Here is an 18,216-nt window from a genome sequence, read left to right as displayed (position 1 = left end):
GCGGCCATATTTGTGGGGGCAACGTTACCGTCCATGACAATGCATGTGTTTTGGAGATAATTCATAAGTAGCTCATTTTCATGAGGCTTACTTTTTCGTCAACGCTAAAACTCGTGCTATCAATACAGAACATTTGAAGAAAGAGACAACAAAAAATACTTGCACCTGAGGAAATTATTCCCAGTTCCCTTGTTGTAAATGTACAGTGTTATGTGCAGCCATCCTTATTATTTTGGTTTTCGTGCTATCCACACACATGGAATACGCTAACAACCTTATGCGCGCGGCTCAAAGGGCGTGTCGTATCTACCTATTGTTCATATCATATCAGAACCGGCAGAGAACTGTGAAGAGAATGAGAGCGATTCCACCCGGAAATATGGAAATATTCACAGGTTATCTGTCGAATCAACTGCTTGGAAAAAAATAAAAAAAAACACAACAACAACACAGATGAACACGACGTCTCGTTAAACTGCGAGACAAATTGGTGGCATATAGCATGGGCGAGGATCACGCCTTAACAAATTAAATTGAGACCTGTATTGCTTTATTTCGTGATTGTATTATTTCCGTATTTTTTCCATGTTTCAATATTGCATCTGTGTTCAGAGTACGCACATAATACGTTCTCTAAAAGCACCCGTTGAGCTGTCTGACCGTCTGTGACATCAGCCAGCGAGTGAGGCGTCCTCGCTGACGCTGGCCACGCCCACACCGCTGGAAACGGGGCGTGGAATACGCGCGCGGGCGCTCTGATTGGCTCAGACCTCGTATGATGTACTAGCGCGCTATGGTTCCATGTGGCCTCACGTCATTGCAGAATCCGCTCAACTTGTGGATGGAGCTGATGTTGGGAGACTCAAGTCCAGCCCACTCGCTCGCCCCTTGACTCACGGAGCCATTCTCGCCAGACCTCTGTCACATTCCACGCTCTTTACGCTCACAGGTGAGTCCACCTTTGATATATTTGTGTGGCACTTTACATATCGCAGGCAAGAGAACGTTGACGTGCTCCAGTACCAAACTACAAAGCTTAACATAACTGTGTGCATACGATATAATGAGCACCCTTAAAAAAATTCAGCAGTTGTAAAAGCTGTTTACTCAAATTTGTTTTTTTAAATTCAATAACACAACGAAAGATGGGTAGACCCCTGTAATAACAGAACGTTTTATGTGCAATTAAATGTCCAATGTAACAATTCCATTACATTTTGCTGAAGTGCATGTTTGAATAATAACATAGTACCGACCAAGAACTGATGGACCAATGTTAAAGGCCACCTGCATGTTCGAGGCCAACCTTTTCAAAGTCAAGGCAGTGTACAAACCCCCAAAAGAGCAAGAACTAACCTGAGTCAGGACCAGCAGTGCAACGCATCTTACAGTGTCCAAAGTGTACACGTTCTTCAATGAAATATACAGTGGGTACGGAAAGTATTCAGACCCCCTTCAATGTTTCACTCTTTCTTATATTGCAGCCATTTGTTAAAATCATTTTTAAGTAAAACATTTTCCCTCATTAATGTACACACAGCACAAAAAAACATAATTGTTGAAATTTTTGCGGATTTATTACAAAAGAAAAACTGAAATATCACACATAGAGCCAGAAGTATTCAGACCCTTTGCCGTGACACTCATATTTTGAAGTCGGGTGCTGTCCCTTTCTAGCTGATCATCCTTGAGATGGTTCCACACCTTCATTGGAGTCCAGCTGTGTTTGATTACACTGATTGGACTTGATTAGGAAAGCCACACACCTGCCTATATCTATATAAGACCTTACAGCTCACAGTGCATGTCAGAGCAAATGAGAATCATGAGGTCAAAGGAACTGCCTGAAGAGCTCCGAGGCAGAATTGTGGCGAGGCACAGATCTGGCCAAGGTTACAGAAAAAATGCTCCTGGACTTAAAGGTTCCTAAGAACATGGTGGCTTCCATAATCCTTAAATGGAAGACTTTTGGGACAACCAGAACCCTTCCTAGAGCCTGGCCAAACTGAGCAATTGGGGGAGAAGAGCCCAAAGATCACTGTGGATGAACTCCAGAGATGCAGTCGGGAGATGGGAGAAAGTTCAAGAAAGTCAACCATCACTGCAGTCCTCCACCAGTCGGGGCTTTATGGCAGAGTGGCCCGACGGAAGCCTCTCCTCAGTGCAAGACACATGAATGCCCGCATGGTTTGCTATAAAACACCTGAAGGACTCCAAGATAGTGTGAAATTAGATTCTCTGGTCTGATGTGACCAAGATAGAACTGTTTGGCCTTAATGCTAAGCGATATGTGTGGAGAAAACGAGGCACTGCTCATCACCTGTCCAATACAGTCCCAACAGTGAAGCATGGTGGTGGCAGCATCATGCTGTGGGGGTGATTTTCAACTGCAGGGACTGGGAGACCAAGTACAGGGATATCCTGGACAAAAACCTTCTCCAGAGTGCTCAGATGGCTGTGTATTTATGGCTGTGTGATATTTCAGTTTTTCTTTTTTAATAAATCTGCAAAGATTTCAACAACTCCGTTTTTGGCTGTCAATATGTGGTGCTGTGTGTTCATTAATGTGGAAAAAAATTAACTTAAATGATTTTAGCAAATGGCTGCAATATTTTAAGGCGGTCTGACTACTTTCCGTACCCACTGTATAAAATGTAATGAGCATTATAGAAAATGAAATCATTTGAAAGTTGCAATAACAACATTGTGGAGCGGTTTCAACAGGCACATGCATACATAGTAAATGAAGTGGTGCTCAAGCACCTGCCCTTTTGCCCTGGACGAAAAAACTGCCCTTGTTGCCGCAGCCTTTTGTTTCCTATTCATTCATCGATATTAAAAGGATAATATAAAAATTGTCAAATTTTTCCAGTTTGAAATCTTACCATCTTTTTTCGCGTTTCTGTTGCAGAAAATAATTATACAATAATTACCTCTTTTGAAGAATCTATCTTCGCCCCCCCCCCCCCACACCGACTGTCCTGAAAAACTGAATAAAAACGGTGGAGAATCACACAGTGGGTTGGCGGGGGCTACGCATAGCCTATATCATCTCAAGGCACGACTTTAATCGATTCAGATGTTGTTTCTCAATAGTTTCTTTTTATATAGCGTAAGGAAAATTGTACTTGATTCCTTTCTCAGAGTATTTTGGTTCTCCTATTCTGGTTTTCGACAGTCCTCTCCCACCATGTTGACCCATCTGTTCCGTATTCACGGCCTTGTGGTGGCCTCCCATCCTTGGGAGGTCATTGTGGGTACTGTCACCCTCACGGTCTGTATGATGTCCATGAATATGTTCACTGGAAATGACCAGATCTGTGGCTGGAACTTTGACTGCCCCAAAACAGATGAGGTGAGTCCATGCAAATTTTGCATCCAACCATTTTCCGCACCGCTTATCCTCACTAGGGTTGCGGGCGTACTGGAGCCTCTCCCAGCAATCTACCTGAAAATATCAAACACTGTGGCAGCACATTATTAATTTCTGCCATTTAGGGGGGCAGTACTGAAACAATTGTAAACGCTTAGTCTGGAGGAGACACTGACACTTACCCACTGTATGAATTTGAAGATGAACTTGTTGAATGGAGTTATGACAATTTGATGTGCTACAACAAAGCCCTATATCCTTCCCCCACATTCAACGATTAGCCTCAAAAGCTTTTTTCCAAGTCATCCATTTGTATGATATAGCAGAATGTGAAAATCATCAGATAACTCCTTTGCCCGCCCCACTTCAATTTCCATCTGTCAGGTTGCATTTGTAAATCTGTCATGCTTTTTATTTTTATTTTCGTGGAGGTGTGCAGCACATCTCTGCACCGGATCTTGAACATGTTCTTTTTGAGCACTGTATAACAATTGCTTTTTCATTCTTTGAATAGCAAATTCTGAGCAGTGACATCATCATCCTGACCATCACACGCTGCATTGCCATCGTCTACATTTACTTCCAGTTCCAGAGCTTAAGACAACTGGGATCCAAATATATTTTAGGTATGAAAGTTGTTGATATTCAGGGTTTCGCGCTGCCCGTTTGCCACTTCGCCAGTGGGTAATTAAAACAGGATGTGACAAAGCCAATATTGTCCATGTTAGCCACACTGGCGAATCAAAATCGCCTGCATCAAAAGCTCTTCCTGATAAAAGTTAAAGTGAGCGTGCTCACTCTGCCATGTGTGAGTGCTGTTAAATGGTTCAATTTGCCGTCCAGCCGGCTAGCTGGCAGGCTAAGCGGTCAGGCTCGCATATTTTCCCAGCTGCAGAGAGTGGCGCATCGGGGAAGACAAGACCCGATGCCCTTGGCGCCGAATCGAAGAACGCTTATCGCCACAAACGCATGTTTGAAGCGTTGATGGTCAATGTGTCCTGCAATCCACATTAGTTCTAGCTCGCTAATGTAATAAGTGAATCATCGCAACACTTTTACTTTAATTGACAAGAACATTAATTAACATTGAATATAGTTCACCATTTCAGGTGCTTTTATACTCACACCTCAGTGAGGAAAAGCGTCACTCGTGTCACTCCGCTTTATCTCTATACTCCACTGACACTGGCAACTGTGTTAATGCTTCTGACAAGAGCCTCATTATACTGTATTACATTTTTAGGAAGGCATTATGTTAAATCAATTAGTCAATATACGACTGCGATGGAACGTTATTCTTTTTGCAATTCAATAGTATAATAAAGATTTGTTATTCATACAAATTCATCGTAACATTTAGTCCTAGCCTACAGAAAAGAGTTGTTGATTTGTTGGCTATATCCAATGTGGTGTTGGTCATACTCAGGGTTGGGCATCGTGTGAATTTGAGGGATTCTTGTCCCGATTCCGGTTCCGAACGATTCTCGATTACGATTCTTTTAGGGGGCTGGGTCAAAAAAGTTTGCATGGTTTAAATAGAGGTTGTCCAAATTATGAAGATCCATTTTCTTAGCAGCCAGCCAGCAGCATAAACTAAAATGAACATTTGACTCGGGGTTCTTGAAAACCAGTATCAATATCAAACCTATGAACTAAAAGGCAATGTGTGTGGAACTAACCCAATTCATCTAATATTAATTCATTATAGTTTCAGGTAAAAGTTAAATAGAGCATTGTTAAAATAGTTATTTTCAACTGTTTTATCACGTCAAATGGTTTATATGTTTAAGTTTTACCTTGACTTCCTGTTTAAAGCATGTAGCCTATAATTTTGAAGGTTACGCATCGGAACTCAACATTTTGGCACGTAAAATAACGCCACACGATACCGGTAAAAACGAAAGTAAAACAAGACACAAGGAAAAGAGTAATGATTGGAACCAGAGGTAAAACGTTGATTCCTTTACCTACCTACTGATGAGACACACGGTTCGTGTCTGTGATACTGTGAGACACTGTTTTTGTGAATTTTGTCTCAATTCACTGTGATGTAAAGTTGCTCGTTTGACCACTGGTGAAGTGATAGCTCAATATTAAGCTCGTAATGCGACTGCTTTTTAAAATATACACGCAACACTTTTGTTTTTGCTCCCATTTTTCATGAGCTGGACTCCGAGATCTAAAACCTTTTCGATATACACAAAAGGCCATTTCCCTCCAATATTGTTCACAAATCTGTCTAAATCTGTGTTAGTGGGCATTTCTCCTTTGTCAAGATAATCCATCCCACCTCACAGGTGTGGCATATCAAGATGCTGATTAGAAAGCGTGATTTTTGCACGCCTTAGGCACACTAATGCAGATTTATGAACAATATTTGAGGGAAATGGCCTTTTCATACTGTTTAACCACATTGGTTGAGAGGTTTCATGACCCAGTGCCAACCCTGATATCACACAGGAGGATGATAACTAAAATGAGTTCTGCCTTTGATATTTAACTCATCCATTATTTTCAGGAATTGCAGGACTTTTCACAATCTTTTCCAGCTTTGTATTCAGCACAGTGGTCATACACTTCCTTGATAAAGAGCTAACCGGCCTTAAGTAAGTTTATATATATATATATATATATATATATACACACACACTACGATCACTCTTACCATTTGAGAAACTTCAGAGGTTAATGATTGTTCTGGCGTGTGTTCCAGTGAGGCTCTACCTTTCTTTCTACTTCTGATTGACCTCTCCAAAGCATGTGCTCTTGCCAAGTTTGCGCTAAGCTCCAGTTCTCAGGTACAAAACATGCAGTGGAACCCATTTAAAATGAAGGACTGATTGATTTTTTGGATTTCACTTTTGACTTTTTTTCCCCAGGAAGAGGTTAGGGAGAATATTGCTCGAGGTATGGCAGTACTGGGACCTACGTTCACCTTAGATGCCCTGGTGGAGTGCTTAGTGATCGGTGTGGGAACTATGTCAGGTAGTGTTATTTTTTTTCTTCATTTTCGGTTAGATTATGTGCGGAGAAGAAATGAGGCATAATTAAAGACCTGCAATTGACAACTGATATTACGTAATTTGATTCGGAATCATCGTGTGTTATCAGTCTGGGATGGGTGGCTTGAGGCTTTTAAGTGTATAAGGAGTCATGAGTAAAAAACACCAAGAAAGCTGTTTATTCTGTGAATCAAATTTTTTTTTAAATTTCAAATCGTAAAATACTTGTTTACTTTGTGTATTTCAGGGGTTCGACAGTTAGAAATAATGTGCTGCTTTGGCTGTATGTCTATTTTGGCCAACTATTTTGTCTTCATGACATTCTTCCCTGCATGTGTGTCACTGGTGCTCGAGGTAAGAGTTGACTTTATCTCAGTAGTAGTACTCAAAGAGTTTTCAGTTCTATTTATGATAGCTGTGTTTTCTTGGAGCTGTCCCGTGAGAGTCAGGTGGGCCATCCAATTTGGCAGCTGAGCCACTTCTCTCAGGTGCTGGAGGAAGAGCAGGATAAGAAACCGAATCCCGTTACCCAGAGAGTCAAAATAATTATGGTAAGACCTCTCACGCATCCTTATTTTGTTGTGTTTTATTTACTGTCCCTTGTGTTTTTTTTTTTCTTCATTCTGAGAATGTACGCGATGTGTTATGTATCTTCTTTTTCTGTAGTCTTTGGGACTTGTTATGGTTCACGCTCACAGTAGGTGGATTGCTGAGCCTCTGTTGTTCAGTGCTACAGCGGGAATTCAACAGAACGGCATGGCGGAAGAACACCTGTCCCCCAGGAGAATCGAGCCAGACATACCTCTGTGGCACTTTTACCTCACCCGGTACGTGGTCACCGACATTCCTCTGTCAAACAACACACCAGGACAAAAATCAATGTTTCTCCGTCAACAACAGTGTTTCATTAGTGTGTATTCAAATGATTGGCAAAAAACAACCTTGTTGGTAATTTAGCTTTTAGTGATGGAAATTGAGATTTGGCTCCATCACATTCTTGTCACACACAAATCCATTGACACATCACTGACAAGACCCCTTTTAAAAAGTTCTCACCATGCCAGCTAGGGATGAGGAGTGATATAGGGTGGGCAAAAAAAAACAAAAAAAAAAAACCATCTCAATATTTTCATTTCGTTTTACGATAACAATGAGACGATATCTTAATAAAAAAAAAAAAAACGGTGTAAATCTCTACTTACTTACTACTTACTATCTCTACTTACATTTGATAGACACAGCGTTTCAGAACAACCGTTCTTGTTTATTTTGTAAAGTGCTTAACACATTTACTGCAAAACATTGCACAGGAATATTCTATGACAATATTTCACGATTAAAAACCTCAAGTTATGTCCAGGCTGTATACAGGAGAATATGCCAAATCAAGTTTGCGCAATAGTATTTTAGTGAAGCTTTTGTTACAAAACAAAATAAAAACAATTAAGATGACATAAAAAATGTAAACCTAATAAAATATTCAAAACCAAATAGATGTTTGTTTGTCACTACAGCACACATTGGCCTACAAATTTGGCTAGAACACTGCAGAAAGAACTGTAGTTGTCTTGCCGACGTTTACTTGCTGTGTTATGTGGTACGTGTTTGCTAAATGACTTGGCGAGGGTTTTACGAGTTGTGCAGATTTACTTCTCTATTCTTTAGCAGTAGTCATGCTTGTGGCAAAAGACTCGTCTTTTACGTATTCCTCATACTCAGGATTGGGAGGGTTACTTAAGGAATGTTTTCCAATACAGTTACCTACGACGAAGGGGATATGTGACGTCATGATAACATAATTGGTAACAGTGTTGTAGCGTATATTGGTTTGGATAAAAACATTTCCGGTTTAGCGTGATTTTAAGTTTCAGTTAATATTTGCAATGTGGCATTTGTGTTGTGTGGGGTGAAACATCTCATCCGGTTCAGTTGACCAACAGATTTGACATCAGACATACCAATTTGCAGAAATACAATCAATAGTGGCGCTGTTGTGATGCTAACACTGGGAACGTTCATACAAAGTTCAAAATATAAAAATATGCAACATTCAAATTCGGTGAAGATTGTGATTAGTTCTTCCGGAGTTGCAGTAGCTTTCCACCGCCTGTGGGTGTCGCTAGTGCTCCTTCCATTTTCCCAGACAGAAGGAACAAATGTCACTGTGTCTTCATGGGGAGCCACCGAACAGCGGGTTTCTCACCTTCTTGCTCATCAAGCCAGTGTCCCAAAAAAATAATTATTTGTTGGTGAGACTTCAGGCTGGCTTAGCGTGAAAGTTAATTAACTTAGCGTCTGAGTGACAAACCAATTGTCCGTGTCTCGGGTTTGATGAGCTCCTTCGGACTGGCTGGTAATTCATTTCGCATCCGTGTGCGAAGTTAAATCTCCCGTGCTTGTCCTTTGCTAAGTAGACCAGGCTTTCCTTCGATGTCTTGTGTACGCAGACTGGCTCAGCGGGGCAGCCGAGGCAGGACAGCGCACAGTTTTCTTTGCAAATGTTATTCAAAATGAATAAATCCTTCAGTGCATATACGATTGGAGCAGCACCATCAATTCTCCATTCTCTTCATTTCACTTTTAAACTGGCCGCATTTGGGAAGCCAGCATGTACATCGAGTGGTCTAGGGCTCCACAATTAATCGAATTTTAATCGTGATCGCGTCAACGTCAAAATAAAAGTTTAAAATGGAATTGATGTCCAATGTCGTCATATATGGAGCTTTTATTTTGAAGTTTTTTGGGTACATTCATTTTCTATTATTATCTATCATTTCTTATTTAAAGATTCATTTTGCACAGAAAACTGTGACATATTCATTCATTTTCCGTACTGCTCATACTCACTAGGGTCGCGGGCGTGCTGGAGCCTATCCCACTCTGGGCGAGAGGCGGGTTACACCCTGATCTGGTCGCCAGCCAATCGCAGGGCACATATAAAGAAATAACCATTCGTACTCAAATTCACACCTATGGGCAATTTAGACTCTTCAATTAACCTACTATGCCTTTTTTGGGGATTTGGGAGGAAACCGGAGTACCAGGAGAAAACCCACTCAGGTAAGGTAAGAACATGGAAACGCCACACAGGCGAGGCCAGATTTAAACCCGCGCCCTCAGAACTGTGAGGCAGACTGGTTGCAGGGCGTACTCTTGCCATCTGCGCCATGCCGCCCACAATATGTATGTAACATGTTATTTCAATAAATATCTGCGAGTGTTTACATTCACAAATGATCACCTCTACAACATTCCAAGGAAATACATTCCTTTGAGTTCAATTGTATATGTTTGTGTATTTTCAAAATATATATCACGTCTTTTAAGCGATTAACAAAAGTGCGAGACAAAAATGCTTTTGGCTGAAACAACTGTGTCCTTTTATGGACCATTGTTTTCCTACAGAATGATCACCATGGATATTGAGCAGGTGATCTGCCTGGCCTTGGCTCTGCTGCTGGCCATCAAGTACATCTTTTTTGAACAAGCGGAGATGGAATCTACGCTATCGATAAGGAACCCCGTCACGATGTCCACAGCGCCCCTTGCTGCGCGACAGGCCAACAAAACTTGCTGCACGAAGGAGCTGGATCTCCTCCGACGCCATGCACTCTTCCCTGGTTTGCCTTCCACCACGCCAGCCAACAGGAAAGAAATAGGTATGTCTGTCCTCAGTTGCAATCATGTCGCACTTTTTGATCGAGATTGTACGCTCGTAAAAAGTTTCATATCAAGATTATTGAGACCAAATTAGCACAATTATTGGTAATATGACAATATTACTCAAATGGATGTTCACGTAAAACCATGTTCAATGTAAATACAAAATCTAAAATATGTAAAAAATAATATTTGCTTTTTGACAATAGATATTGTAAAGAGCAACGACTTAAGTGAATTTATGTGAAGACCGCGCAAAATGTACTTGAAATGACTATTTATTTTTTTTTTTTTTACTTCGTACACAAACAGGTAAGTGCATTAACAAAATGCAATTATAGGTGTATAATTTCCAGCTGACTGTCGAAAACCATCCCACTCAGGGGTCCAATCCAGCTTGCAGGATGAATTTGAAAGTGATCAAATAGTGTAGCGATCCTGCAGTTATGTTTGGTCATTCACTTGCAGTCTTGACAAGGAGGGGTGACCATCTCCCAGTCTGACTGCATCTACAATAACACAACATTGTTAGAATTGTTGCTAGTTGCTTTTTTGTTTTTAATAAAGATTTGCTAGTGAGGCCTGGATGCTCGTTAGCGACAAAGTTTCTAAGTTGGCAACGCTGCCTAACCATCTTAAAGAAAACAAAACAAGATAAACAACCCATTATGCTCAATACGGTAACACTGATAATTAAAATTTTAATTTGTAACTAACCTATATCATAGTTTGTCAGTAAAATTTGAATCCCAATTCTTCAACCTTCACTTTTTATCATTGCTTCTCTAGATGAGGTTATCCGGCCCGTGCTTGTTCCTGTTACTGATTCTGGTTCAAGTCATGTCTTCATTCGTGGTGAACGAGAGGAAGAGATAAAATCTGAAATCACAGAGCCGCACCTCCCCTCGAAGCCTAGAGGCCTCGTTGAATGTGTGGCCATTCTCAAAAATCCAGAGGTAAGACTACTACTACTGCTTAGATTCAAACCCAAGGTAGTGGTGGCAAATCTTTTCAGAGTATTAGGAGAGCTATAATTATAATAATAATATGTATGGGGCTTGGCGCCCCGGCAAACCGAGCGATGCAGCCGACTGCGACTGAACTGTCGCGCAGTACGCAACCAAATGCGACTAAATTGTCACGCAGTACGTGACTGATTGCGAGAAAATTTTCAGGCAGTATGTGTGGTTCTGGTTTTCATGAGTGGCCGAGTGTCGGCTAATAGTTTTGCTGCACAAGACTTGATCAAGCCAGACTCTGCCAAGCTATACCAATACAGTATATTGACCCTGTTAGACAGAATCCTTGCATCTCCAAAATCACAACTTTTCAGGAAGTCATTTAAAAAATATTTCTATCATATATTGTTTTGCCTCGAGATCGCCTCAACACCACTAAAAAATCATGAAAAAAAAGCCAATTTATTCCCGAGGCGTTCCCAGGCCAGCCGAAGGACGTAGTCTCTCCAGCGTGTCCTGGGTCGTCCCCGGGGTCTCCTCCCGGTGGGACGTGCCCGGAACACCTCACCGGGGAGGCGTCCGGGAGGCATCCGAATCAGATGCCCCAGCCACCTCATCTGGCTCCTCTCGATGCGGAGGAGCAGCGGCTCTACTCTGAGATCCTCCCGGATGACCGAGCTTCTCGCCCTATCTCTATGGGAGAGCCCGGACACCCTGCGGAGGAAACTCATTTCGGCCGCTCGCATCCGGGATCTTGTTCTTGTTCTAATTAGCAGGTCATGCTCACATAATGGTGAGAGGGTATCAGAAAATATTGGAATATAGCAACAACCGACTGTATCTACACAAAAAGGATAGTCCCAGAGGTTTAATATACACATAAGGGCTGTACAATTTCTCATATTTTTTATCATAATTATTATGTTATTATATTGACTCAATGATTGCCAAGGCAACCTGAACTAAGCGAAATAAAAAGTTATTTAGGACGTGGTAACAAATTATATCAGGTAGCCATACATGTTTATTTAGATTATTTATTTATTTTAAAGTCATATCATTGCAATATTGTTTTTCTTCATGTTGTGCAGGCCAAATACACACTTGAATATTATTAGTGAATGATGTGGTGTCTGTCTCCTGATGATGCCAGGCTGGGGCATGTACAGACGCATAAACCATTCATTCATATTAATTTAGTATCAGAGTCAGCCCAAAGGCAGTACCAGGTTGATTTCGACCTGATAACATTATCAATAAGCAGGTTGACAAATACAGCAAACATCTGTTCATGAGTGGCGCAAATTTTGGACTCTGAAATGTGGCTAGCTAACACAAAGCTAGAGACTTTGTGCCATTAGCAAACAAACTAACTTTAGCCAAGTAAGCATTTTCTCCTAAACTATCACGTCGTTACAAATGTAACTTATCATTATACCACTCGTTCTTTCGTGTTTGCAAAATATCACCGCTGCTCTTGCTGGCTCTGGCAGCGGACTCTTGTCTTGCGAAACCCGATCGACCGCCAAATAAGTCCTTTGTGCTGGACTGTGTGGGGTTAACCTACTCAGGTAGCGGCTCCTTGAAAATGTCACAAAGGGAAGTCGCAACATTTAAGTCAGTTAAATGCTGGAAATGGTTTGCTTTGATTCAAGTGGCACTGTGGGCTGAACGGAGGAGTGCAAATAAAGCGAAATAAACTTGTTACATGTTGGATGTGTCGGAAGACGACGCACATAGCGTGACGCCACAAAGGGTAAAGGAGCGTCCTGCGAAGACCAAATTGTTACAAAAACAAACTGATTCAATACCAAACAATCAAATGTAAATTCAATAAAAGGACAAAAAAACTAAACAAAAACGTAAAAAAAATGGATGTCCCAACAAAAGTACATGAAGCAGAAATGTTAAAAACGCTTAAAGCGCACCGCAAGGGAAGACTGGGCGCGTGGACGAGAAAGATGAATGAAATCAAAGCTTGGATGAATGATGGTGGAAGTGTTGATCATGTTAATGAGTGCTTGAAGTCATTTCATGAATTTCGGGCTGTTCACAGGTCAGTGCAAAGGCTCTTATCAGAGGAGGAAAAAGAAGAGTATAATGTGGACTGGTACGAGCAGAGGTTGGGGGATGTCAAAATGTGATAAAGAGGACAAAGTCTTGAGCCTCATGACAGTATTTCCAACGTGTTTGAAAGGACGAAAGGATCCAAGGCTTCCTCAGCATCCTCCCAAGGATGCATGATGTTCAAGACCACGATGACTCGGAGCAAAGACAACAGTCTGGAATGGTGGACTCATAATAACGCAATAGAAATTAGCCATGCTGCCAACCATGGAGATGCCATTTGATGGTGATCCGCTTGAATACAAGTCATTTTTTCGAGCTTTCAAGCATCTAATCGAAGCTAAAACAAGCAGCGGTCAGGATAGGATTTACTTTCTTGAGCAGTACACCACGGGCCAGCCCAAAAGTCTTGTCCAACGTTGTCTATATATGGATTCTCACAGAGGATATAAGGAAGCCAAACGATTATTAAAGGAGCATTATGGGGACGAAATCAAAATATCAAATGAGTATTTGGAGAAGGCATTACACTGGACATCTTTAAAATCTGATGATGTAAAAGCACTTCATGCCTATGCATTGTATCTCGGAGGATGCCTTAATGCTATGCAGGATTTGCATCACATGGATGAACTTGATATTCCCTCCAACATGAGGTCAATCGTATTGAAATTTCCCTACAAACTGCGAGAAAGATGGCAAGTGAGAGCTTATTATGTTTTGAAAACAACAAAGTGAAGAGCTACATTAAAGCATCTTGTGAAATTCATGGAGACTCAAGCAAAAATGCTTATGGACCCATTGTTTGGAAACATCCAAGCTCGTCAATCTCCCAATAGAAGAATAGTCGCCAGAAATCAACTAGTACCTAGAACTAGTAAGGTAAGCAGCTTTGCCACTATTGGGGCAACTGATGTCAACAGCAGTGCCCCGCCACTCTCAGATACAGTACAAGACAGCGCACTCAAACGGCAGCCACCAGGGGGCAGTCCTGTCTCTTCATTTTGTACTTTTTGAAAAGGAAAGCATATGTTAACAGATTGCTCACAAAAAGAAAGTGGAGTTTCTAAAAGCCACTCGTCACTGTTTTGGATGTTTGATAAAAGGGCATTTGAGTAAAAATTGCAACCAAAGGCTGACATGCCAAAGATGTAACAGGAGTCATCCAAAAATATTGCATATAGACAGCCCAGAAGCAACAAATCAAAACGCCACCTATAACCCTCAACCAAATGCTTCTGATACAAAAGACACAAACATCAGTAGCGCACTGGTTTCAGCCGGAGCATTACTGGGGCCGGTGCTTGCGCATTAGCTATTGTGCCAGTTTGTGAAAAAGGTTGATAGAGGAAATAAATTCATACATAAAGGTTGGTAAAGGAAATAAATTCATACTGACCTATGCATTCCTTGACCGTGGCAGGTCTGCGACATTCCGGACAGAGAATTTGATGAGACAGCTGAACCCCAAGTCAAGAAGAACAACGGTTGCCTTAAAAACAATAGGTCAGAAGAGACCAGTAAATAGCTATGAACTTACTGGATTGGAAGTTGGCAACTTGAGGGGCAGTATTTACCTCAACTTGTGAAAGGCGTACACACAAAGTACACACAGAAGAGGTATTCTCTCCATGGTTAGCTCTATTTACGATCCATTGAGATTCCTTGCCCCATATATTCTCATAGCCAAGCAAATTCTTCAAGAGGTCTGTAAATTAAAATGTGGGTGGGATGAAACTATCCCAAAGAAACTTGCTAAGAAATGGCAGAAATGGCTCATAGAATTCGATCAACTCAAAAGATTTCAAGTGGACTTTGGTCTTGTCACGTCCGTAGAGCTTCATCACTTCTGTGATGCCAGCGAAGTAGGTTATGGCACAGTCAGTTATCTCAGGTCCACAAATAGTGCAGGAAAGATCCATGTCACGTTCGATTTGGGGAAAGCCAGAGTCACCCCCCTCAACTGGCTGCAGCGACTCTTGCAGTAAAGGTGGATAGGATGTTAAAAAGACAACTCCAAGTAGAAATGTGAGACTCTACCTTCTGGACAGATAGCACCTCAGTGCTAGGCTATATCCACAACGAAGAGATTCCATACTTTCGTGGCCAATAGACTCTCAGTTATACATGGTCTATCTCAAGAGAGATAGTAGAGACGTTTGCTCTAAAGACAACACAGCTGATGCTGCATCACGTGGGCTGCACATTGAGCCCTTTTTGGAATCAAGATGGTTAAAGGGTCGCACATACAGTGGGTACGGAAGTATTCTGACTCCCTTAACTGTTTCACTCTTTGTTATATTACAGCCATTTGCTAAAATCATTTAAGTTCATTTTTTTCCTCATTAACATACACAGCACAGCACAGCATTGACAGAAAAAAGCAGAATTGTTGAAATGTTTACAGATGTCTTAAAAAAAAAAAACTGAAATATCACACAGCCATAGGTATTCAGACCCTTTGCTCAGTATTTAGTAGAAGCACCCTTTTGAGCTAATGCAGACATGAGTCTTTTTGGGAATGATGCAACAGGTTTTGCATACCTGGATTTGGGATCCTGTGCCATTCCTCCTTGCAGATCCTCTCCAGTTCTGTCAGGTTGGCTATTATTGATGGTTCACTGACAGTTTCATTGTTAATTTTAATATGAGTAAAACAAATTGTGGGTTTATTAGTTATAATATTGATTCTTTTCCAGAATTGCTTTGGGTTCTTATGTCGATAAATCCACTCATGCTCTCATTGGTCGATGTTGCGCCGGGAATATATATATAATATATATATATATATATATATATATATATATATATTTGTTATAATATATATATATAATATATATATTATATATATAATATATATATAATATATATATATTATATATATATATATATATGTAACAGGTATTACATGTTGTCTGTCTCAGACGTGTTGTCTGTCCCACAGCCGACGTTTTTTTAAAAAGAACTTTATTGGCGGTCTGATATTTATAGTACTACGTCTAAAGACAAGGATAAAAATAAACCAGCTTTTGGAATATAATATACTGTACACGATGGCGACGCGGAGTAAATGTTTTGCGGAGCCCATCAATGGCGTCATTGATCGTATCGGCGAATTATGACAAAGCCGATCAGCATAAAATGCTAATTATCAGCAGATACCGATCAAGCCAATCAGATTGGTGTAAAGTCTAATTATTAGACAACTTTTATGGCCCATACACTGTATGAATGAGAGGGGTGGTGGGGGAAGAGTGAGGCTACAGGGAGAAGAGCTAGCAAGGGTGGAGGACTTTAAATACTTGGGGTCAACCGTCCAGAGCAAAGGTGACTGTGGTCAGGAAGTGAAGAAACTGGTCCAAGCAGGTTGGAACGGGTGGAGGAAGGTGTCACGTGTCAGGTGTGTTATGTGACAGAAGAGTCTCTGCTAGGATGAAAGGCAAAGTTTATAAAACAGTGGTGAGGCCAGCCATGATGTACGGATTAGAGACCGTGGCACTGAAGAGACAACAGGAAGCAGAGCCGGAGGTGGCGGAAATTAAGATGTTGAGGTTTCGGTCTAGGAGTGACCAGGTTGGATAAAATTACAAATGAGCTCATCAGAGGGACAGCCAAGGTTTGATGTTTTGGAGACAAAAGTTAGAGAGAGCAGACTTCGATGGTTTGGACACGTCCAGAGGAGAAATAGTGATTATATTGGTAGAAGGATGATGAGGATGGAGCTGCCAGGGAAGAGAGCTAGATGAAGACCAAAGAGAAGGTTGATGGATGTTGTGAGGGAAGACATGAGGGCAGAGAGGAGCATGCAGGAGATAGGCTTACATGGAAAAGGATGACGTGCTGTGGCGACCCCTAAATGGACAAGCCGAAAGGAAAAGAAGTAGAAGAAGAAGAAGGCATTACCAGCATAACTTGATCATGTCAATACACTAATATTCAGTTCAGTTCAATTTAGCCATGGAAGATTTAGTGGTGGCCTAAGTGGACATATATACAGGTAGCAAATGTGAAGCTAAGTAGGAGGTGAAAACCTCCAGAATGTTATTTGTTATTATTCTTCACAATTAAAATTCCTGAAACCACAATCTGTCACTGAACGCACAACGTCTGACATCTGATCTTGAGACCCTTGACACAACCCATTTTTTTTGCAGCAAGGGCCTCGTTTCCTGAGTGATGCTGAGGTGATGATGCTGGTCAACTCTAAACACATTCCTGCTTACAAACTGGAGACCATCATGGAGAGGCCTGAGCGAGGTGTAGCCATACGGAGACAAATGATATCATCAAAGCTTCCCTCTCCCGCTGCACTCTCGTCATTGCCATTCACTGATTACGACTACTCCAAGGTGAGGTCAGGTCATTCACATGCAATCAACACAAGTCCTCATTACTGCATATTTTACAAAGCTGTGAATGTGTTCTCCAGGTTGTAGGCACCTGCTGTGAGAATGTGATTGGATATATGCCTGTGCCGGTGGGTGTGGCTGGGCCACTACATCTGGATGGGACGCAGTTCCAAGTTCCTATGGCAACTACGGAGGGATGCCTTGTAGCTAGCACCAATCGGGGATGTCGGGCAATTGCGGTGAATTTTGTAGTTTTGAAAGTGCCAACAGCTATTGCTGTTATCATCTTGTGTGTATCTGAATGGCTCTGTCTTCTGCACTCTTTAGCTTGGAGGTGGAGCCAGGAGTCGCATCCTGGCTGACAGCATGACCCGAGGACCTGTGGTGAGGCTGCCTTCTGCCTGCCAGGCTGCTGAGGTTAAAGCTTGGCTAGACAGCAGATATGGTTTCCAGGCCATTAAAGAAGCCTTTGACAACACCAGCAGGTAAACTGTGACCACGCTTGTTGACATTTAAATGCATGGTCCACATGTTGTGTTTGCCATGATGAGTAACATCTGTGGTTGACTTGGCAGGTTTGCTCGGCTCCAGAAGCTGCTGGTTGGTCTGGCTGGAAGAAACCTGTACATTCGTTTTCATTCTAAGACGGGGGATGCAATGGGAATGAATATGATCTCAAAGGTAATTATCAAATAAGTGTGTGAGAGTCATTATGGCAGTGTCAATCACATTTCTTTCCTGACATTTCTAGAACAGTATGGCATGAAACATGAACAAAGTGTACCACACATACTAAAAGTGTGTTC

The 18,216-nt window shown here is 41.5% G+C and overlaps 1 protein-coding gene and 1 long non-coding RNA gene across 2 annotated transcripts in view; one reads left to right on the top strand and one right to left on the bottom strand.

Moving 5' to 3' along the window:
- Window positions 1–813: 813 nt before the first annotated feature.
- Window positions 814–18,216, top strand: part of LOC133475443 (3-hydroxy-3-methylglutaryl-coenzyme A reductase-like) — a 29,205-nt gene continuing 11,802 nt past the window's right edge. The window contains exons 1-15 of the mRNA XM_061768301.1: window positions 814–949; window positions 3,179–3,355; window positions 3,888–3,999; window positions 5,892–5,979; window positions 6,087–6,171; window positions 6,253–6,358; window positions 6,623–6,729; window positions 6,807–6,926; window positions 7,042–7,202; window positions 9,781–10,034; window positions 10,825–10,991; window positions 17,216–17,410; window positions 17,491–17,649; window positions 17,738–17,895; window positions 17,986–18,091. Of these exons, the coding sequence (XP_061624285.1) occupies window positions 3,191–3,355; window positions 3,888–3,999; window positions 5,892–5,979; window positions 6,087–6,171; window positions 6,253–6,358; window positions 6,623–6,729; window positions 6,807–6,926; window positions 7,042–7,202; window positions 9,781–10,034; window positions 10,825–10,991; window positions 17,216–17,410; window positions 17,491–17,649; window positions 17,738–17,895; window positions 17,986–18,091 (1,983 nt within the window). The 5' untranslated portion in view covers window positions 814–949; window positions 3,179–3,190. The remainder of the gene's footprint in view (window positions 950–3,178; window positions 3,356–3,887; window positions 4,000–5,891; window positions 5,980–6,086; window positions 6,172–6,252; window positions 6,359–6,622; window positions 6,730–6,806; window positions 6,927–7,041; window positions 7,203–9,780; window positions 10,035–10,824; window positions 10,992–17,215; window positions 17,411–17,490; window positions 17,650–17,737; window positions 17,896–17,985; window positions 18,092–18,216) is intronic.
- LOC133475459 (uncharacterized) overlaps window positions 7,093–18,216 on the bottom strand; it is a 34,854-nt gene continuing 23,730 nt past the window's right edge. Inside the window, exon 5 of the long non-coding RNA XR_009787854.1 lies at window positions 7,093–7,224. This is a non-coding gene — a long non-coding RNA (uncharacterized LOC133475459). The remainder of the gene's footprint in view (window positions 7,225–18,216) is intronic.

This window comes from Phyllopteryx taeniolatus, chromosome 3 (assembly GCF_024500385.1).
Source record: "Phyllopteryx taeniolatus isolate TA_2022b chromosome 3, UOR_Ptae_1.2, whole genome shotgun sequence".
NCBI classification, from domain to species: Eukaryota; Metazoa; Chordata; class Actinopteri; order Syngnathiformes; family Syngnathidae; genus Phyllopteryx; species Phyllopteryx taeniolatus.
The sequence above is the reverse complement of the archived record's forward strand: the minus strand, read 5'-3'. Positions and strand labels throughout refer to the sequence as shown.